We start from the raw sequence: 23,485 nt of genomic DNA, 5'->3' as shown, positions 1-23,485 counted from the left end.
ATAATTCCAATGAAGCTGTGCTATCAGGAACTGTCCCTGACTATGGCTACATCCTGGACTAAATTACCTAGGGTTGGATCATGAGGGTCATTGTCAAGCCAGTGTGTTAAGTTTTGGATTTGGTCCGGTCACAGAAATGAATGTTACGTGGCAACTGTTTGAACCAGGTAGTTAGTTAGTTAAACTGAAATTTTAATTCCAGAAAAAGAAGTTACATGCTTTTCTGAATACATTTTTTTCACCTAGGGAAACCAGTGAGTGGCGGTTCTAATCTCAAATATGCATGTATTATTACCATACCATATAAAAAAATCTACTTTTGTAGTTGAATAAGCAGTATCGAATTTTCACATAATATATTAATATGCACCTGCATATCTCAGTTAGAATTGAGCTCAAAGTTACTAGTGGCCATATTGCATGGTTGTCATTTACTTTTCATAATTATTAGAACACCATTATTTCTGTGTTTCTGAATCATTCACTCTTATGGGACAAATCTTACCCAATCCCTCTCCCACCCATGTGAGTGTGAAAGATAGTATAATCAAAGTCATTCTGTTGTGAGGGGTAATGAGGGCAGGATGCATGGAGCCTGCACCCTCTGGATTTTTCTGTGTTCTCTGTTTTCTGTGGTTGGTGGTTGGCTGGGGGAACAGTGCATCTGGTAGATTTGCAAGTGTGTGGATCCACTCTCACCCCCAAATATGGAGTGAGTGATCAGCAGTTATGGATGGTGGTATTGCAGCCCTGTGGCTGTTGGAACAGACCTGTGATATAAGCTGACAGGGGAGAGAGAGAATATCTCTTCTGACAGCTACAGAATTCTCTAGTTCCAAAGCCATTTATTTAAGCTTCATATTGGTATCAGGGTGTGGTTCATTGGGCTCTACCTTGTAATCTGTATGTGAGAGAAGCTCACAGCTACTTAAGGTTTAACTTGAAAGTAAAGTTCTACTCTGAAAAGAGGGAGTTTTTTTCTTCAGTAAGGCCTGCAAGATCTGCAAGGCCTGTGTGGATCTCAAAAAGTATTGCAACGCTCAAGAACCTGCTGATCAGAGAACTGCCAGTTTGAAAACCTACCAACAATAAATGATCTGAGTATAATGAGAGTAGTTTGTTGTGAGCGGGTATACAAGAGTATATGTATTTAAATAATTCCTCTATTTGAGCAGCAATTTATACAGATTGTTTTTATAATTTTTACCTTTAATAAAAGTTACTGCATATTTAAAAGAACCATACAACATTTTACAATAATTATTAAAATTACACATGTGTAATGCTGTATATGCTAATAAGACGAACTGAAATATTTGCAGGCCTTCAGTAAAAAGAAAATTGATGACCGAAAAGAGTGGTTAACAAACTTCATGGAAGACCGAAGACAGCGTCGGTTACATGGCCTTCCAGAGGTTAGTTCTAAATGAGGAGAAGAGGCCTGGAGGATGATGGCTAAAGTTAATGCAGTTTCAATGTTGAAATTATACTGATATATACATTTTCTTTTAGCAATTTCTGTATGGTACAGCAACAAAGCATTTGACTTACAATGACTTCATTAACAAGGAGTTGATTCTCTTCTCAAACTCAGACAATGAGAGATCCATTCCATCCCTAGTTGATGGTAAGTAGATAATCATGGTGATTTATAAGGATGTACCTTTTTATCCTTGTCATTTTGAAGGATATGACTGTATTTGAAAAGACATTGGTACTCAGAAAATGAATTTTTGGAATTAGTGAGAGAAATTGAGAACCTGTATGTTTCTGCTTCATTACGTTGCCTGTAATGTACAGTACTGAGTTGTCTCTTCTCTGAAGTGAAACTAGAGGCAGCTCAAACTGTAGTTTAACAACCTGTCCACTTGGCCAGACCTCATCCCTGTACTGTGCAGGTGCTTTACTTCTGTTGCAAGTGTTCCTTTCTTTCAGTGCTCATATTCATCAACATTCAATTCAAATTAGCAATAGGGAGCGGATTAGGGTGCAAGTCCTGTCCTCTCCCCTTTTCACATCAAGGACAGTGTTTTGGAGGCATTGGACCCATGCTGGGATATTTCAGGAATTCTGTCAGGTTCACCACCATTTCTCTCGTAGAGCAACATAGACATGCAAAGAAGCACCCCAGACACAAAGCATGCTTCATTTGTAAAGCTCACAGGAGAAGGAGAAGGAGATATATGCCTATCCTGTTTTCAGCCCATGTACTCTTACTCAACCCGGAACAAGGGGCTTGGAGTCTCGTAGGTGGGATAGGATTTCCCCTTTTCCTCAACAACATAAACTTCACAACAAAGCACAAGGTATGCTTAATTAAGACAGGTGATACCCAGAGAGAGGTACACACAGACTGCCATTCTCATTCAGCTGCAATAGAGAAGAACCCTTAATCAGACAACTTCTAATTTAGGTGAGAAGCCTAAGGTTCCTTGCTCATAGTACTTAAATGGGGGCTTGCCAGCCTGGGGGAAAGACAGGTATCTTTTCCCTTCATGCAAGGGTAAACCTTCTACTGCTCCTTCTCTATTGACCTCTTCTTAGATGAGGAAGAATAGCATACAAACTCCCAACCAAAAGCATCCAGGGAAAGCATATGCAAAAATCTCAAAACCACTTAAGGGTGGAAAAGAGAGTATTTGATCGTGTAAATAAAGACTGTAACATTGTGCATTTGCACAAGGGGTTGAATGGATCACATTAATTCTGGCATGTCTTAACTTCTGAGTGCTTGACTTTGCAACCTTAATGTTCTTTTAACATAACTTTTGTATGTAATTTTTTCAGTTTTTAAATAATGCAAACTGAAAGAAATTCCGTCATGTGGAACCATATTCATCCCCACATAGGTTATCAGTGGGGTTGGAACTTTTATATTCACAGCACAAACCTCTACTGCCTGAGAAACAGAAAACTGGTAGCAGTAGTAGGCTGGTGTCCTTTATGTAGATGAGTCACTAGAGAGGAATGACATAGTTTGCTAGTGGATTTTATAGTTACTTTCTAGATAGCAAAAGAGTGTGTGGCACTCAGGAAACCTGGGTTCTGTTCCAGGTTCTGGATGGGAGTGTGTTTTAATGGTTACAGACCCTTCTGCACCTGTCCCCACCCTACTCCTGTTGCTACTGTAGGGTGGCCCTTTACCAATTCTAGTCTTTGTCCCTCTCTGCTCCTAACCCCTCTTTGTTTGAGTCTGCCTACGTCCTGCTCTCAGGCTGTTTGGACACTAGCAGGAGAGCACTGAGAGCACAGGGGAGACCTGGCTCTCAGTGCTGGTGCCCAGCACCACGATAGACCCCAATAGCTTGAGCAACAATTGCAGGGAAAGTCTGCCAAGCCTTGGGTTGGAGCATGCTCAGTCCATATGAAATGTTCTTAAAATTTAGCTGCCAGCCTCTAACAACAGATGTTTGCATGTGCAAAGGGCAATTTTCAGAAATAACTCAGCCATATTTGGGTGGATTTTCATGGGGAACGCAAAACACACCTTTCTGAATCCAGGGATAGGATTGAGATTTAGCAGGATAGTGTGGGGAATTATTGAATGCTGCATGTTAATATTAAGTTAATTAGCCAGAAAACTTCAGTTTATATTGCTATCTCTTTTCATCAGCACAATGTTTGCTTAGAGTTGGTTAATATAAATGTGTTCTTTTACACTGTGTTTATGAATTTGCTAAATATTGTATAGATTTATTTTCATTCAACATTTATCTCCCTAAATGAGAATTTATAATTTCAAAACGGGGTGTGGGTGTGTGTATTTAAAAAGCATTATTCTTCTAAACAGGTTTTAAGCCAGGGCAGCGCAAAGTTTTGTTCACTTGCTTTAAGAGAAACGATAAACGTGAGGTTAAAGTTGCACAGCTGGCTGGTTCTGTTGCTGAAATGTCAGCCTATCATCATGGAGAGGTGAGTATGAAAAATGGGAAGGATGTATTCTTTTCTATATAGAATATAGGTGAATTTTGTATTTCGTCAAAAGCACTTAATGATTGACCAAGAGTCCTACTAGTAGAAGTGTTCAGAACCTTTTTAGGAAAGTGAAGCAAATGGAATCCATTTTGATAAGAAGACAGTTTTATTCCTTCATGCACAGCCATGTCCCAAACAAAGATTCTAGGCTGTGGGAAATTATGCTGGGGCAGCTAGTTAGTGGACTTGGACCAGGTCCTCAGTCATGCCAACTGTATACCTGACCATGTTTTAAACTTAGGCAGGAAAGAAATTGTTTTTATGCAAAAGTAAAGAAAGTAAAAATGGGATTTTGTGGTCTCTTTCCAGAACATTTTGAAATTGTCTGATATAGTTTCTTGTGGTTAATAAGAATAAAGTATTTGCTTTCCGGCCTTTCTGGTATTTATCTGGAATATCAGCAATACCGCCAAAAACTAGCATTGTCAAATATATAAATATAAAAATATACGTTCAAAAAGCCACCATCATCATTTTGTGGGAGAGAAGGGATGGTGCACAATCTCCTGTACACAGAAGTGAGTGTTCGAAAACTCAAACAAAATATATGTGACGGTAGGGGATGAGAAAGTAATGCATATGAAAACTTCCTTGTACAGAAGGACAATGAGAGAGAATACAATATTTTAACAGTTGAACTACAGATTCCCTATTTCTGTAATAAATTATAGCCTTCCATTTTTCAGAGAGACTATGTTTGAAATCAGAGTAAAATGAGTCATGGATTATCTGGCAATGAAAACCTGTTATACTTGCTGATTAGGAAAGAGTACAGTTTCTTACACTGAACAGTAACAATGTGTATGTATTTTCTTCCAGCAAGCATTAATGATGACTATTGTCAACTTGGCTCAGAACTTTGTTGGAAGTAACAATGTTAATCTACTGCAGCCTATTGGTCAGTTTGGTACCAGGCTTCATGGTGGGAAGGATGCTGCCAGCCCTCGTTATATTTTCACAATGTTAAGGTAAAAGCTTGCTCAAAACAAATTAAACTAAAAACACATAGAGCCAAATTTTCAAATTGCCTTTGCACTACAAGATTTACAAGCATGTATTTGTTTGTGAGCATGTATGTAAGAGACCGAGGAAATCAAGTAGCTGGGTGTGCTCAAATTCCTGATTTACATGTGTAAATACATTTTTTGTACACATAGATTTTCCTGCTAATTTTGTGAGAATAGTACTTGAGGACTTAAAAAAAGTTAGCTGTATAAATTTTACTTTGAATCATAAGGTTACAGATTGAAAAGGCAGATCATCCAGTTCAACTGTCAGTCTTCAAAAATGGAACTGTGAGATTTCATGTTGTCTTTCTGATTTCACATAAAATGTGTTACAGTCCTTTTACCCATGAATTTATTTCTATGTGGCAGTCTTACAACTCAGTATAGGCTTTGAAAGTCAAGCTGTGTTGTTTTCTCCTTCCACATGGCTAGTATTTAGATTCTGCAAACAAAATTATGATCTCAGTTTCACCTGTGCAACCACAATGTAAACTAATGGGATTTCCTAAGTATAATTGAGAATATAATTTAAAGACAGTGGAGTGGCCTAGAAGTAAATTAGAGTGTAGTTTGGCAGACAGAATTTGTTCCCTATAGTAAATCCAGTCTGATTGTAAATGTTACACTATGTGGCTTCTACCATTTCTGTTAATAAATTAGTTCACATTGATATTGAGCCTTAATTTCCTTTTGTTAATTTCATTTGATTATTCTAGTTATACCCCCTTCTGCATGAATATCAGTTTTGGATCCCTTCCACATATAAATGTTTCTATGGTACAGTACTTTAATAGATTTACTATGTTCTCTAGTTCATTTGATCCATATGTGCTAGGAGACTGATTTGCCTAGTTTGTTGTGCATAATTGGCAAAGGGCCCACTGATGTTTGCAAAGTGTTTCATGGACTGTTGAGGCTGTCATGCCTACAGTTAAGCTTGAGTTTTTTGGTTTGGTTTGAAACTGTGAATATTGCTGTTTTCTGACTGTCTGCTTGATTTACCTCTAGTCTTTTGAGTGAAGGTAATGAAATACATGAGTCCTGAGTACTTTACTGTACCAGATTTCTGTATGTTTTAAAAATTGGATGGTAAGATATATGCACACGTTGCCACACAAAAAAAAAAAAAAAAACCCAAAAAACTCAAGTACCCTGTATTTATTATGAACAGATTGTTCCACTATGAAGGTTCAATAATACCCACTGTCCTTGTTTCAGAAAACAGTATTTTCAGCTTCATAATGACAATTAAAAAGAGAGAAAGTACAATTTTTTTAATGAGATGAAATTTGGGCCCATTAATCTTCATAGTATAACACATTTTTTGACTTACTGAACTCTAGTTAAATTATGTTGTTTTCTTCTTTTTTTCAAAGCTCTTTAGCACGGCTGCTTTTTCCTGCAGTGGATGACAACCTGCTTAAGTTCCTTTATGATGATAACCAGCGCGTAGAACCAGAGTGGTATATTCCCATCATTCCCATGGTTTTAGTAAATGGTGCTGAGGGAATTGGTACAGGATGGGCTTGTAAACTTCCTAACTATGATACCAGAGAGATTGTGAACAATGTCAGACGAATGTTGGATGGCTTGGATCCCCATCCTATGGTAATGTAACTCTCAGTGTATGCTGCTATTTTTATGTTTCCTAAACAAACTGAGTTTTGCATTTATAAAGAGCATCTTATATCACTTTAGAAACACATCACTGACAAATGATTACTACCTCTGGAGAGGAGTACATTGTCATTTTACTGATTCTTTTAAAGGCTTATTCCTCCATTCTACACATTGACTACTTTGTCAGTGTGCTCTCAAAACCATAATTTGTTGTGGAAAGAACTATTGAATATTGCGATCTGTGGCTAAAAAGCTGTATCAATCATTTCTTTAAGATAAGTTACACTATATCTTCAGCCAACCTTAAAGCCTCTATGGCTTGCATTGGAATCTCTAAAGCCTCCTTTGTCTTGACTATGTTCCTCCATAGCTAGAAGAAAAATAGTGTTATTGAACAAGAAAACCAACAGTTTCCAAATCATAACTCTTATGTGTTCATTTGTTTAAAGTTTGTTTGGGAAGCTCTCAGTTCTGCCACATACTTGAAGAGGCTCCAAATGCTAGAAGAAAAGAAGAGCCCAGCTCAATCTGAAATCGTTTCAGCATAAATTCAGCTGAAATCTAGACAGCAGAAACAACCCTTTCATGTTTATTACTAGTTTGGACATCAGTGCTGGGTTAGATTTGCCCATTTCATAGAAGCAAAATTTTATTTTTCAGTTCAGATTCCACTTACTGAACTTCTGCACTTTGATCCCTGTTCATGGCCTTTGTTTGAGAAGGCAGCTTTAGCTTTCACAACACAGAGGATTTCCTCTCACCAACAGCTGGGAATGCCACATAAATGAATTTTTTCAGTAATTGGAATCTTTTGGCCTTCCTTTTAGGACAACCTGAGAATTCAGTGCATTTAACCTGCATTCTGTCCTGTTTGGTCAAAGGGCCTTGTCTATTGTAACCATGCCTTAGTGGGTCACAATTGAGGATGCAAAATTCAGGACGAACTGCTGAGAAATAGGGCAAACACAACCCAAAACTGATGGTTATTCTTTTATAAGATATACCAAACCAGCCACAAAAGTAAACTCCTGTTTCAACACACTGACTAACAAGAAAACATAAAGGCAGTTTCCTCAGGCATTCTAGTTCCATCTTCCAAATAAGTATCACCTATTCACAAAAGGTTCTAATTATAATATGTTCCCACCATTTAATATGTTTGTTTTCATTTGTACTCTAATATATCTGCAGTGTATTGTAAAGGGTGTTGTAAACTTACAGCTTTATATGAAACAAATAATTATTTCCAACTTTTCGTTTTGAAGAACATTATTAATGTGTATTATTACTTGCACCTGCAGCTTCCAAACTACAAAAACTTTAAAGGAACTATCCAGGAACTTGGTCAGAATCAGTATGCAGTTAGTGGTGAAATATTTGTAGTGGACAGGAATACAGTAGAGATTACAGAGCTTCCAGTGAGAACGTGGACCCAGGTTAGTAACAATGAAATAAATTTAGTTTAAGATAACTTTCCTAGACTACTTAATCACCTATTCAGATGAATTCTTCAGGCTGGTGGTAGTATGTATTTCAGGAAACAAAGCATGGGTTTCCTTTTGCTTGGCCTCAGTAGAAGGTGTGTTTATTGTCAGGCTATCTACTGTACTTTACTGTAAGGAATACCATTTTTTCTTCTTGAATTAATCCACAATCTTCAAATATGCCATTCATCCTTTGCTTAGGGACATCAAATGCCTGCGCGCCTGGTGCCGGTTCTGGTCTGCATTCTGCAGATTGTCTTGTCAAAAGGTTCAAATAATGATTTTTTTTTTTTTTTTACCAAGTGGCTCTATGAGTGATTCTTGGTGACACAGGGCATTATAATCCCTTAATATTGTGTGACTTTGGAGCATATCCATTTGCATTGTTCAGCCATGCTGAGGAATTACAATTCTTGCTTTATGTTGTTCATTTCTACTGTTTGCTATCTTTCTTGTAGGTATACAAAGAACAAGTGCTAGAACCTATGTTGAATGGGACCGAAAAAACTCCAGCATTAATTTCCGATTACAAAGAGTACCACACTGATGCAACTGTGAAATTTGTTGTGAAAATGACAGAAGAAAAACTTGCTCAAGCAGAAGCTGCTGGATTGCACAAAGTCTTTAAACTTCAAACAAGTCTTACTTGTAATTCTATGGTAACTTTTCTATGTTTGACTACCAGAATCATTACGGTAGCTTGTTGTGAGCTCACCTGTTTTTGTGATGGCCTGCTTGTGGAACTTTATTGATCCAATACATGACATAACACATCTCTTTCATGTTTTGTTACTGACAAAAAGAATTACTGCGCATTTAAGTTGTTAGTTCTGTGATACAACAGATTTGTCTCTGGCTTATTCATTCATATTGGGCAGTGTAACTTAAATTTTGAAGCTTCATCAGAAAAATCTGGTGCATTGGACAATGTTGTATACTTTAAAAAATGTATTTAATATCATATTGTCATTATAGAATGACAATAATTATTTGGTTCAATGGCTGTAAAATATTCAGTATATCTCAGAAGAAACACATCCATTGTAGTGCTCAGGTATCTTTCAACCTGAAGTAACTGCCTTTTTTTTTTTTTTTTGCCAGCTAGACAGTTCAAATTTCTTTTCATCCAGAAGCTGTGCAGCTAGGCAGTACCATTTAAATATAAAAGATATTATTCATATGAACACTTACTTTCTGCCTTACCTTACACTACATCTGTACACTGCGAGCGAGAGGGCAATTCCCCAGCTTGTCCATATATACGTGTGCTAGCTCTCATCGAGCTAGCATGAGTATAAATAGCAGTGAGGCCTCCGTAGCACTGGTAGTGGCAGTGGAGGCACAGCTGAGCTGTGCCAAGTACAAACCCACCTGAAACTGGGTTTAATATAATATCTTTATATTAACAAAAGATAGTGCAATCTACAAGTCAAAGCATGAAGGGGCATACAAATGTTTAGCATATCTGGCATGTAAATACCTTGGAAAGCCATCTACTATAGTGCCATGCGAACACCTATTTTCACTTTTCAGGTGACATTGTAAATAAGCGGGCAGCAGCATCTCCCATAAATGTAAACAAACTTGTTTGTCTTAGCGATTGGATGAACAAGAAGTAGGACTGAGTGGACTTGTAGGCTCTAAAGTTTTACATTGTTTTGTTCTTGAGTGCAAAAATTATGTAAAAAAAAATTCTACATTTATAAGTTGCACTTTCACGATAAAGTGATTGCACTTCAGTACTTGTATGAGGTGAACTGAAAAATACAATTTTTTCTTTTTTACAGTGCAAATATTTGTAATAAAAATAATAATAAAGTGAGCACCACACACTTTGTATTTTGCGTTGTACTTGAAATCAGTATATTTGAAAATGTAGAAAAACATCCAAAATAGTTACTTCAAATTTCAGTTGGTATTCTATTCTTGTTTAATAATTTGATTAAAACTGTGATTAATCACAATTAATTTTTTTAATTGAGTTAATTTGTTTTGAGTTAATCGCTTGAGTTAACTGTGATTAATTGACTGCACTACTTTATATATATATTAAAATTAGGCCCTGAATGCCTCTGCTAAATTCAGGGATGTTCACAAATATTTCAAATAGTGTTTGAAAATATTAGTGCATTAGCTGGATGAGATTTGTTTCTATCACTATGCATGTTCATGTGCTATATGATTGTACATTAGGGACTGATTTTGATCTCATACCAGTTGTACTTAGGTACAACTACAGTGATGTCAATGCAGTTAATCTTGATTTACATCTCTGTAAATAAGATCATGATCTCTCTGTAAGAAACTTTTTAAAAATCCACCTCTGTATACAGTGTGTGTGTGTGTATGTAACATTAGAATATACATAAACTCACACTTATGTGGTGTTTTAACAAAGTTTAACTTACAAAATATTATTTTGTTTGGATCTTCTGTAGGTGCTATTTGATCATATGGGATGTCTGAAGAAGTATGAAACTGTGCAAGATATTTTGAAGGAATTCTTTGATTTACGATTAAATTACTATAGTTTGCGCAAGGAGTGGCTTGTAGGAATGTTGGGGGCAGAATCTACCAAGCTTAACAATCAAGCTCGCTTCATTCTAGAGAAGATACAGGGGAAAATTACCATAGGTAAGAAGACAAAATATAAAACTTAAAAGTTAGAACTGATAAATATAGAAAAAACATTTTGAGAAGTAATTTAGATCAAAATAACAGAGACAAAAAGTTTTCTTGACCCAAACTTTATTTTGTGTCTCACACATAGAGAATAGATCAAAGAGAGATTTGATTCAAATGTTAGTCCAGAGAGGTTTTGAATCTGACCCAGTGAAAGCCTGGAAGGAAGCACAAGAAAAGGTAATGATCTGAGTCCCTCTTGATTCTTTGCAGATTAAGTAATGTGGTATTTGTAGGGGAGAGATGTGGAAATTGTTTTATAGTTATGGATAAGATTTATTATTCTTGTGTGGAATTGTGAATATTTAATAGGTAGGTTAGTGTTAAGAACTATAAACATCTGTATAATTTAAATGGTTATTTTTTTGTTCATGTATGTTAATGACAATAAAAAAATAAAGATTCTCTCTCTCTCTCCCCCCTTCCCTTTGCCAGTTTACCATTTAAATTAGTATCTTGAAGAGAAATTAACTAAGAAAGAACATTGCCACATATCACTCTCCTGCATGTAGATAAATTAAAAACACAAAACTGGGCTCATTCAAACTTGAAATCTAAACACACACAAAGGAGAAAATTCACAGTTATCTGTCATGGGGTGCACCACTCACTGCTGGTCTGGCGCCTCCTCCTGGTCACTCTAGGGATTAGCTCTTAAGGTCAACGCCCCCTTCCACAGCTTGCATGCTGTCATTCTCTCTCTCACACAGATCTGCAGCTCCTCTCTCAACCTCATTCGTCCCACAGTGTCCTCTTTGTGACTCAACCCTTTGGCTGGGTCACCCAGTGTTTTCCCCCCCCCTTTCCAGGGTTGCAGTCCCTTCTCTCTAGCAGTCCTAGGCAGTCTTCCCTCTCACTGCCCCATGATGCCACTCCTTCAGCGACTGGAAGGGGAACCTGGGCCTGCCCTCTACTCTGTTCCAGGCCAGGAGCCTTCAGCTCAGTAGTACTGGGCTTTCCTCTCTCAGCCCTCACTGCTCCTTCCCTGGATGGCTTCCTACCACACCTGGTTCATCTTCTTACTCTGGGTATTGCAGCTCCAAACCCTCATCCCTCTTGGCAGAGAGCGACTGCTGCCTGCCTTCTTGCAGCCTTTCCCAGCAGCTCCCTTTTCTTGCCAGCAACCTGCCTATTCCTGCATGGCTGACCCTGTTTCTGATTAGATCCCTGGTCCCTGAGTCCTCATCCAGGTGCAGCCTGTGGAATTAATTGGCCTGCCTGGCCCACCCCTTCCAATCCTGTGTGAAAATAATCATTTTCAGAGGAACAATAATTTGGCCTCCTCAGACATTATTTACAGAGTATTACACTTGAATTTATTGATGCAACCCATACTTTCATGACTGATCATTCTTTGACTCTATGTTCATATTAGCATACAGTATGATATTTGCTTATGAGAGAAATATGAGAGATTGACCTTTGGAATACAAAATTAATATTATCTTTGCTCTTTTTAGTTATGTATAAGTCAGGGTCAAATTTATAGAGTATTTCATTTTTTTAAATGTTTTATTTGAAGTAACTTATTAGAGTAAGAAGAAGATTAAGAACTCTTTTTGGCCTCTAAAATGATTCATAGTCGATTTCACTTTATCTTCCAACGTTTAAATGTTAGAAATCGCATATGATTTTTTTTTTTTTAATTTTAATCACTTTTATTTTTCAATGCTGTTACTGAATTTGGCTGTTTAATTATTTACTTATCTAAATATTTTTAATTTAATGTATTTATTTTTATTTGTTTTATATTGTGTGTGTTTTAATTATTTTCTTCTTATTGCTACCATATTTTAATTATATATAATGTATCATCATGTTCCCATTACACATCTGGTGTTTGGTATTTAATAATAAAATTTCTGGTAAGAGAAGAAATGTTGATTCCCTTCAAAACTAAAATTCATAACACTCTTGGTTATGGAAGCAGTTCCAGATAACAACTAAAATATTAGTGTCCCTTCCCAAAAGACACAGTTGTATAATGTGATTGGAATGCACTGCCATCTTATTCAGTCTTTTATAGTTCTAAAGTGTGTGTAAAATCATAATTTGAAATTACAGTTTTAATATGATTTCATTGCAGGCAGCAGAAGAGGAAGAAACACAGAATCTGAATGATGATGCCTCCTCTTCTTCAGGCTCTACCTCAGGCCCTGATTTTAACTACATCCTAAACATGTCTCTATGGTGTCTTACTAAGGAGAAAGTAGAAGAGCTAATTAAACAGAGAGATTCGAAGGTTTGAAAATTGTGGAAAAACCATTTTGAAACCATTTCATCAGCATCATTAGATCTAATATAAAGCATTTATATTGTGAATGTTCAAGTTTGGTATTCTTCATATTGTTTAGTAACGTAAATTGCTACATACTACCTTTATGTTTTAGGGGAGAGAACTCACTGACCTCAGGAGGAAGTCTCCTTCAGATCTCTGGAAAGAAGATTTAGCAGCTTTCATTGAAGAGCTTGATGTATGTTTAAATACCTTTATGAATACGTTTTTATAAGAATTAACATGTTAATTGTTATTGTTTTCCTTAAAAAGCATTTATAGAAATCATGTACAATAAATTGGGAGCAGGAAATCTTTTGATATGTCGAGCCAGCATGGCTGTTTTCTTTCATCAACATATAATTAGGCCTGTCAAATTAATCGCACTTACCTCGTGATTAACTCAATCGTGATTAAAAAAATTAATCACAGCTTTAATCGCACTGTTAATAATAGAATACCAATTGAAATGTATTAAATATTTTTGGATGTTTTTCTGCATTTTCAAATATATTGATTTCAATTACAGTGTAGAATACGAAATGTACAGTACTCACTTTATATTACTATTTTTTATTACAAATGTTTGCACTGTAAAAATGATAAAAGAAATAGTGTTTTTCAATTCACCTCATACAAGTACTGTAGTGCAATCTCTTTTATTACGTAACTGCATTCAAAAATAAAACAGTGTAAAACTTTAGAGTCTACAAGTCCACTCAGTCCTACTTCTTGTTCAGCCAATTGCTAAGACAAACAAGTTTGTTTACGTTACAGGAGATAATGCTGTCCGCTTCTTATTTACAATGTCATCAGAAAGTGAGGTGTTTGCATGGCACTTTTGTAGCTGGCATTGTAAGGTATTTACATGCCAGATATGCTAAACATTTGTATGCCCCTTCATGCTTCGGCCACCATTCCAGAGGATATACTTTCATGCTGATGACGCTCGTTAAAAAAATGATACATTAATTAAATTTGTGACTGAACTCCTTGGGGGGAGAATTGTATGTCTCCTGCTCTGTTTTACCCGCATTCTGCCATGTATTTCATGTTATAGCAGTCTTAGTTGATGACCCAGCACATGTGGTTCATTTTAAGAAACATTCACTGCAGATTTGACAAAATGCAAAGAGGGTACCAATGCGAGATTTCTAAAGATAGCTACAGCACTCGGCCCAAGGTTTAAGAATCTGAAGTGCCTTCCAAAACCTGAGAGGGACGAGGTGTGGAGCATGCTTTCAGAAGTCTTAAAAGAGCAACACTCTGATGCGAAAACTACAGAACCTGAACCACCAAAAAAGAAAATCAGCTGTGCATGCTGGTGGCATCTGACTCAGATGATGAAAATGAACACGCATTGGTCCATACTGCTCTGGATTGTCATCAAGCAGAACCCATCATCAGCATGGGCGCATGTCCGCTGGAATGGTGGTTGAAGCATGAAGGGTCATATGAATCTTTAGCACATCTGGCTCATAAATATCTTGCGATGCTGGCTACAACGGTGCCATGTAGGGTGACCAGATGTCCTGATTTTTATAGGGACAGTCCCGATTTTTGGGTCTTTTTCTTATATAGGCTCCTATTTCCTCCTCCCACCCCCCCTCGCCCCCGTCCCGATTTTTCACATTTGCTGTCTAGTCATGCTAGTGCCATGCAAACGCCTTTTTTGACTTTCAGGTGACATTGTAGACAAGAAGCGGGCAGCATTATCTCCTGAAGTTCCAATTTCATGATAAAGAGATTGCACTACAGTACTTGTAATGGGGAAATAGAAAAATACTATTTATTTTGTTTTTTTACAGTGCAAATATTTGTAATAAAAAATGAATATAAAGTGAGCACTGTACACTTCGTATTCTGTGTTGTAATTTAAATTAATATATTTGAAAATGTAGAAAACATCCAAAAATATTTAAATAAATGGTATTCTAATATTGTTTAACAGCATGATTAATTGCAATTAATTTTTTTAATTGCTTGACAGCCCTACATATAATCATAGAAAGGTAGGGCTGGAAGGGACCTCAAGAGGTCATCTATTCCCGCCCCCCCAATGCTGAGGCAGGACCAAGTATACCTAGACTGTCCCTGATAGGTGTTTGTCTAATCTGTTCTTAAAAACCTCCAGTGACCGGGATTTCATAACTTCCTTTGGAAACCTGTTCCAGTATTTAATTGTCCTTATAGTTAGAACGTTTTTCCTAATATCTAACCTAAATCTCCCTTGCTGCAGATTAAGTCCATTCTTCTCCTACCTTCAGTGGACATGAAGAACAATTGACTACCATCCTCTTTATAACAGCTCTTAATATATTTGAAGACTGTTATCCAGTCCCCTCTCAATCTTCTTTTCTCTATACTAGACATGCCCATTTTTTTTAAACCTTTTCACATAGGTCAGGTTTTCTAAACCTTTTATCATTTTTGTTGCTCTCCTCTGGACTGTCTCCAATTTGTCCATATCTTTTTTTAAAATGTGGTACCCAAAACTGGATGCAATACTTCAGCTGAGGCCTCACTAGTAGAGTGGGGCATTTACCTCCTGTGTCTTATATACAATATTCCTGTCAATACACCCCAGAATATTAGCCTTTTTTGAAGCTGTATCACATTGTTGACTCGTATTCAATTTGTGACCCACTTTAATCCCCACATCCTTTTCAGTAGTATTACTGCCTGGCCCTAGCCAGTTCTTAACCATTTTGAATTTGTGTATATGATTTTTCCTTCCCAAGTGTAGTACTTTTGACTTGTCTTTATTGAATTTCATTTGTTGATTTCAGACCAATTCTCCAATTTGTCAAGGTCATTTTGAATTCTAATCCTGTCTTCCTAGGTGCTTGCAACACCTCCCATCTTGGTGTCATCTGCAGATCTTACAAGCATACTCTCCACTCCATTGTCTGAGTCATTAATGAAAATGTTGCAAAGTACCTGATCTAGGACAGATCCTGACTGGACCCCACTAGATATGTCCTCTGAGTTTAACAGTGAGCCATTGATGATAACTGTCTCTGAGTATGGCCTTTCAACTAGTTGTGTATCCACCTGTAGTAACTTCATCTAGGCCACATTTCCCTGGTTTTCTTATGAGAATGTCTTGTGGGACTGTATCAAAAGTCTTACAAAAATCAAGATATATCACATCTGCAGCTTCACCCCTGTCCAGTAGGCCACTAACTCTGTCAAAGAATGAGATTAGGTTGGTTTGGCATGATTTGTTCTTGACAGATCCTTGCTTGCTATTATTTATAATCCTATTATCTTTTAAGTGCTTACAAATTAGTTGTTTAATAATTTGTTCCAATACCTTTCCAGGTATCAAAGTTAGGCTTACTGATGCATGATTCTCTGGGTCCTCTTTGTTCTCTTTTTTTAAAGATAGATACTGTTTGGCCTTCTCCAGTCCTCAGGGCCCTCACCTGTCCTCAATGAGTTCTCTAAGATAATCACTAATGGTTCCAAGATTGCTTCAGGTTAAGTACCTGAGGTTGACTTTCATCAGGCCCTGTCAACTTGAATACATCTAACCTATTTGAATATTTTTAATGTTCTTTCTCTATTCTGGATTATGTTCTTTCCCCTATGTTATTAATATTACAATTACACTATCACAATTATTGTTTTTAGTGGTGGCTAAAGCAAAATAGGCATTAAACAACCTCAGCCTTCTTGCTGTTGTCTGTTATGAGCTCCCCTTCCCTGCTAAGTAGTGGACCTACATTTTCCTTAGAATTTCTCTTGTTCCTAATATATTTATAGAAGCTCTTCTTATTGCCTTTTATGTCCCTTTGCTAGGTGTAGCTCACGTTATAAGATTCTTTACTTACATGTTAATTGCAGATCCTATCCCAGATTTCCTTTTTCATGCAAAATACTGTCTGCTCAGTGTGTCTCTTTCTTCTATTCCTCATACCTGTGGCAATAAGAACAAACTGAAAGAAGTGATTTTTGGAATTATTACTGTGAATAATTACCTTTGAATATTGAATGTAAAGTCAAGTTTCAAGTGGTTCCAGGCTACACTTGGATCAGTCTGTCTGGAATTAGATGAAATCTGTAATTCCAAAAGTTAAAGAGACAATTGAGCTTAACTGTAATGCACAGAAAATCCTCACATGCTCAAAATTTTAATGTCTATAGAATTGAGCTAGTTCCCACATAGATCAAATATATTGTAATATAATTATGCCAGTCACATGAGTTTATGGAAAATTAATTTTGTCAAACTAAAATTTTATCATTTTTGATGAGATCATGAGTTTGGTTGATAAAGATAATCATGTTGATGCAATATACTTAAGACTTCTGTAATGCATTTGACTTGGTACTGCACAACATTTTGATTAAGGAACTAGAATGATGCAAAATTGACATGGCTCACCTTAAACTGAGTAAAAACTGGTTAAGTAATAGATCTCAAATTGTACTGGAAACAGGAAATCATCACTGAATGGGTGTGTTTCTAGTGGGGTTCTGCAGGGATTGGTTCTTGGCCCTACACTATTTACATTTTTATTAATTACCTGGAAGAAAACAAAAACATTACTGATAAAGATTGTTCACCACTCCCCCAAACTCTGTATTATGAAGAGGAAATGGCACTGAAAAAGAGCAATCTGGATCACTTGGTATTTTGGGTGCAAGCAAACAATGTGCATTTTAATACAGCCAAATGTAGTCATACAACTTGGAACAAAGAATATAGGCCATAGTTACAAGATGGGGACCTCTATCCTGGGAACAGTAACTCTGAAAAGGACTTGGGCATCATGGTGGAAAATCAGCTGAACATGAGCTCCCAGTGTGACCAAAAAGACTAATGAAATCCTTCAATGTATAAAAAGGGGAATATTGAGTCGAAGTAGGGACATTATATTACATCTGTATTTGGTGCAACAGCTGTGTCCAGTTCTGGTGTCCACAATTCAAGAAGGACGTTGATAAATTGGAGAGGGTTCAGAGAAGATCACAAGAATGATTAAATAATTGGAAAACATTCCTTTATAGTGAAAGACTCAAGAAGCTTAATCTATTTAGCTTATCAAAGAGAAGGTTAAGGGTTGACTTGATCACAGGCTATATGTACCTATGTGGGGAACCAAAACGTAATAGTAGAAGGCTCTTCAATCTAGCAAGCAAAGATATAACAAAATCCAGTGCCTGGAAGTCGAAGCTAGGCAAATTCAAACTAGAAATAATGTGCAGTTTTTTAACAGTGAGGATCACTGACTGTTGAATAACTTGCCAAGTGTTGTAGTGGATTCTCCATCACTGGAAGTTTTTAAGTCAAGATTGAATGTTTTTCTAAAAGAGATGCTTTAGTTCAAGCAGAAATTAATTCAGAGAAGTCCGTTGAGAACATCTAAACTAGGTGGTCCCAATGGTTCCTGCTGTCCTTATAGTCTATGAATTGTGTTTAACAAGTTACTTATATCTCTCTTTCCCCTTATTGCTCATTAGAAAGTAGAAGCTCAAGAAAGAGAAGATATTTTGGCTGGCATGGTTGGCAAACCAATAAAGGGTAAAGTTGGTAAACCCAAGATGAAGAAACTTCAGTTAGAAGAGACCATGCCATCCCCATTTGGTAGAAGAATAGTTCCGCAGGTTACATCTGCCATGAAAGCTGATGCTAGTAAGAAATTGCTAAAGAAGAAGAAGGCAAGTCAAAATATTTAATTTATCATTTTCATGCCAGTTCTGTAGGAAGTGCTACTGCTTTTTACGTTACCAGTTAGCACAGGAAGAATCCAAGCCACTAGACTAATGGCGCTATAAAGACACTTTTGCTTTATATTGCCCACAGTCTACAAAAAGGACAGCACAGTTGCTTTGTATTGGCAAGCTTATTGTAATTGCTTACTGCTGTTTTTTTTCACCAACAAGTCTCAGTATTGGCCTGTTTATTCTTTGGCAAAGACTAATAAATATATTACAGTTTGGTCCTGAAGCACACAGTATTGCTATTTCTTTTCACTTCAGATTCATCACCACCTTTTTAATTTTTAGGGTGATCTTGATTCTCTAGCAATAAAAATGGAATTTGATGAGGAATTTGGTGGAACCCCAGCAGAGGGTGGTGGAGAGGACTCACTGAATACATCTGTCTCAGTGTCTAAAACTCCTAAACCCAAGAGGGAGAAAAAGGAGCCTGGTAAGTTACTTGCACACTGGTAATTATACTCATTACATATTATATAAGATTAAGATATACAGCTGGCCAAAGCTACATACTATACTTATGTTCATTATATTATCAACTTTTTTGTACCTTTTGTTTGTTAGAGGCTGTAGGAATCTTAAACATACCGTTTTTGTTTTATTTTATATTGGTGTACGAGAAGGGCCCATATGCATTTTTAAAAGCATTGCCACAGGAGAAACATTCCATAATAATTACCACCATGTAGCTTTCTATAATCCTGTTCATGCTAAGGTTATGTCCAAGTGCTTTAGAAAAGCTATATCGTAGTTTAGTAGCACAGTAGCAATGACAGCAGTCGAAGTAGTAAATGCTGTAGTTAGTTGCATAATCATATCCATTCTAACCCCCTGGTTTTAGTAACTAGTAATTTACTAAAAATATACTATTGAGTTGAGTTTTTCCAGGTTTTGTCTCTTTCCAAAGATGATTTTAAAAAAATTGTGCCAGAATGCTTAAGTTTTGGGAATATAAATAGAGTAGAAAAATGTGTTTGTTTAATTATAAAAAAGGAACTTCTTTCTAACAATCTTTGGGGTTGCCAGATTACTGCAGAGGTAGAGGTGAAGAGCAGGGAGGCAAGGCTGCACTTAAAACAGCTGTGGGTTTCCAGAGTCTAGACAAGCCCCTTGACTCTCAAGAACAAACGTGCTGCTGTGAGTAGTAAAAGGCAGCTTTCTGGATATCTGTCGTATTCTTGAAGTGGTCCCCAGTAGCACTGGCTGTAGCTCACGCATACAGAGCTACAGGGTCATGAAGCAGCTCAGTGCCCAGGCTATGCATGTCTGTTCTCAGGACATATAACTCAGTTGCCAGAACTTGTGTCCTGGTACCAGAGAATAACCAACGGACGTCTGTGTCCTGAGCAGCATGTAACCTTCTAGTGATACAAGAAATAGGTGAGGAAAGCAAAAATAGATTGTAAAAAACTAAATAAACAAAAAAGAGAATGCAAAATGAGAAAGTAAAAGACAAAGAGGGAGAGGCATGTGTGTAAGAGAAGGGGATTCAATCTTCTGTGAAGTTGTATCACCCAGACCTTCAAAGATGGGTAAATATGCTTCAGGAAGAAAAGGGAAATGAGAACTTGATATTCCTTTCAGAAAAGCTTTTACAAAAATGTAGGAAGCCAATTTTAGGCATTATAAAGAATAAGAAAAGACACCATAAATCTGCCCCTTCCCCCCGGCCCCATAACACCCCCCCACCCCATTCTAAGTATTTCTTTTTATTGTAGGTACCAGGGTGAGAAGAACACCATCTTCCACAAAATCCACTGCAAAAAAAGTGAAGAAACGAAACCCTTGGTCAGATGATGAATCCAAGTCTGAAAGTGATTTAGAAGAAAATGAACCTGTGATTATTCCAAGGGACTCTTTGCTTAGAAGAGCTGCAGGTACTCAATTTTTTTTGTAAAAGAAGCACTGTGTATTATAGAATGACTGTACATGAACTACTGTATGAACAGAATATGCAAACTTAAGTCTTAAATATGCCTCTCAGAATATCTTTAATCCTGATCTTTTCTTACTTTGAATAGGGGATTTGATAACCTGCATATAGCTTGTGTTGTAAATTCTGTTCTAAAATACTGCTAAAATTCTGCTTAAAACACTAAGCTTTATATTAAAGAAGGAGATACATTCAGTTATTTATGTTCCCTCATAAGAGGTAGGTTTTACATCCTTCCTTAAGAGATGAATGTTTCTTGGAATTAACTATTTACAATAGTCGGTTTTGCAGTGTGGACTGGCAGCTGCTAGAACTCCATACTTCGTAGTTAACAGCAAAAAAACAAAAACAAAAAAACCCTCATGAAACAGGTAAACAAGATTCAGCTATTACAAACCAGTTACATTATATATATATTTTAACTAGGTAATAGCAGCAGAGTACTATAAAAGTACCAAAAGAAAAACCACAATCTGTTCTAAAATATTTAGCTCCTGATATATAAACATACTACAGTCTGAGGTAGACAGCATCTGAGAAATGTATCCTGAAAATTGTTCTTAAATTTAGGGATTTAGGAACAGTTTGCTCAAGCTTTATAATAATAAAGAATGGAAATGGGGTCAGTTATTTATGTTCCCTCTTAAGAGGTAGATTTCACATCCTTCCTTAAGAGATGAATGTAGATGGCATTGATTAGTGTCTACAGAACACTACCATCTGACAATGGCTAGGCATCAGCAAGCTGTGATTTCTGCTTTTTATGCAAAAATTGTTAATTTTATTACCTTGTCCTTTCAACCCCCAAATCACCATTTATTTGTTTTTTCTACTTGTTGCATTTTGTCATAAAAATAGATTACATACGCCATTATTTTATTATTTGTTTGTGAAGTGACTAGCACATTGGGACACTGACAGAAGGCTCTTCAATCTAGCAAGCAAAGATATAACAAAATACAAAATTCTGCAGAAAGGGACCTGAGGATTACAGTGGATGAGAAGCTGGCTAGGAGTCAACAGTGTGCCCTCGTTGCCAAGAAGGCTAACGGCATATTGATAGCAGCCTTCAACTACTTGAAGGGGGGTTCCAAAGAGGATGGAGCTAGGCTGTTCTCCGTGGTGGTAGATGACAGAACAAGAAGCAATGGTGTCAAGTTGCAATGGGGGTGGTCTAGGTTGGATATTAGGAAAAATTATTTCACTAGGAGGGTGGTTACCTAGGGAAGTGGTAGAATCTCCATCCTTAGAGGTTTTTAAGGCCCAGTTTGACAAAGCCCTGTCTGGGATGATTTAGTTGGGGTTAGTCCTGCTTTGAGCAGGAGGTTAGACTAGATGACCTCCTGAGGTCTCTTTCAACTCTAATCTTCTATGATTCTATATGCTATCATAATATAAATAACTACATTGAAATGCTTTCCATTTTTCTTAGCTGAAAGACCCAAGTATACTTTTGATTTCTCAGAAGAGGAAGATGATGCTGATGACGATGATGTCAACAATAATAATGATTTAGATGAACTGAAAGTAAAAGCATCTCCGGTCATAAATGACCGAGAGGATGAGTTTGTTCCATCAGACAGTTTAGATAAAGATGAATATGACTTCTCTCCAGTCAAATCAAAACCTTCTCCAGAGTAAGTACGGTAAACAAATTGTTTCTTTAATATTATTTTTTAATTTAAGATAACTCTTTAGAGCCAGTGATTTTGGCCCATCTCGAATCAGAAACATGGAGATCATTTTGGGTACAGTGGATTAACATATTAATAATATGCATACACACAGTGATCGTATTAAAGGCTAAATTTTATCTGCTGGGGAGGGGTGGAGGTGCATCTCACTTGAGTGTGTCAATGAAGCATAATGTTTTCTAGGAATACTTCCTGACCACCTCCTTCCCGGAGTTTGGAGACTGGGGAGGGATAGCCTCATACAGACATGCCAGCTTTGGAACCTAGAACTAGCATAACCTTATCCGCACCCATATGTCCTAAACAGCATCTGCAACCTCCTTATGAGTGCCTCCTATACATGTGGATTGTAGTGCAGGGAAGGGATTCTCAGCATATTCTCACCTTGCCAATCTACCAGTGTGGAAGCAAGCATGGTTTGGCCCAAGTAGTACTATAGTGTTGAAGGTGCTGCTTGCCAAATGGCATTGCTAAGTTTCTCTGCTTCTCACCATGCCCCCGCCTCAGTTTTAGTATACAAAATAGGTTGACAAAAATAGCGAAACTGAAATTCTCCAATAATATCAAATGATCAAAAAATTTGGCTGAGTAGTTATATAGTGGTAAATTTTTGCAAAGAGGTAGCAAAAGTGCTATATATTTTACAATACTAATTTAATCTCTGAAGTGTATAGTACAGTGCCTGTACAGTACAATATATATAGCACAATGCATATACAGTTTCTTTTTTCATTTTTTTTAAAGTAGAAAAACATCTCACGACAAGAAGAATCAAGATTTTGGAAACCTGTTCTCATTTCCATCTTATTCTCAGAAGACAGATGATGGTATGTTTACTCAGTTAACACTATAGAAACACACACACTCAGACTTTGTAGGTTATTTGGTCAAATCAGAAAAATCCCTGTAAATCTGGACAGAATAATGCTAGAAAAACAAAGCATATGCCAAAAGTTTTGTAGTTGTTGGATTATCACAGATAAGAAGTTGCAGCGTCCTTATAGGCTCTCTAGAATGTCAGATGTACTTTCTTCATAGCCTTAATTTTAACTGGAATCAAATACATTTCATATCTAGTAGAATTAAAT

At 36.8% G+C, this 23,485-nt stretch overlaps 1 protein-coding gene across 2 annotated transcripts in view; it reads left to right on the top strand.

Annotated features, from left to right (window-relative positions):
- The window catches only part of TOP2B (DNA topoisomerase II beta), a 114,148-nt gene that overhangs the window by 84,817 nt on the left and 5,846 nt on the right, over positions 1-23,485 (top strand). The window contains exons 17-32 of one of the 2 annotated variants that reach the window (XM_034760796.1): positions 1,323-1,415; positions 1,513-1,627; positions 3,791-3,912; positions 4,795-4,943; positions 6,359-6,590; positions 7,904-8,038; positions 8,545-8,745; positions 10,525-10,720; positions 10,857-10,948; positions 12,855-13,010; positions 13,159-13,242; positions 18,513-18,710; positions 19,059-19,203; positions 20,489-20,647; positions 22,136-22,340; positions 23,145-23,224. In XM_034760796.1, coding sequence (XP_034616687.1) covers positions 1,323-1,415; positions 1,513-1,627; positions 3,791-3,912; positions 4,795-4,943; positions 6,359-6,590; positions 7,904-8,038; positions 8,545-8,745; positions 10,525-10,720; positions 10,857-10,948; positions 12,855-13,010; positions 13,159-13,242; positions 18,513-18,710; positions 19,059-19,203; positions 20,489-20,647; positions 22,136-22,340; positions 23,145-23,224 — 2,362 coding nt within the window. Of the gene's footprint in view, positions 1-1,322; positions 1,416-1,512; positions 1,628-3,790; positions 3,913-4,794; positions 4,944-6,358; positions 6,591-7,903; positions 8,039-8,544; positions 8,746-10,524; positions 10,721-10,856; positions 10,949-12,854; positions 13,011-13,158; positions 13,243-18,512; positions 18,711-19,058; positions 19,204-20,488; positions 20,648-22,135; positions 22,341-23,141; positions 23,225-23,485 lie in introns of both variants that reach the window. The other variant, XM_034760795.1, reaches the window with a different exon arrangement.

The sequence above is a fragment of the Trachemys scripta genome, chromosome 2, assembly GCF_013100865.1.
Source record: "Trachemys scripta elegans isolate TJP31775 chromosome 2, CAS_Tse_1.0, whole genome shotgun sequence".
Classification (NCBI taxonomy): Eukaryota; Metazoa; Chordata; order Testudines; family Emydidae; genus Trachemys; species Trachemys scripta.
Note: the sequence above shows the minus strand (reverse complement) of the source record. Positions and strands in the feature narration are given on the sequence as shown.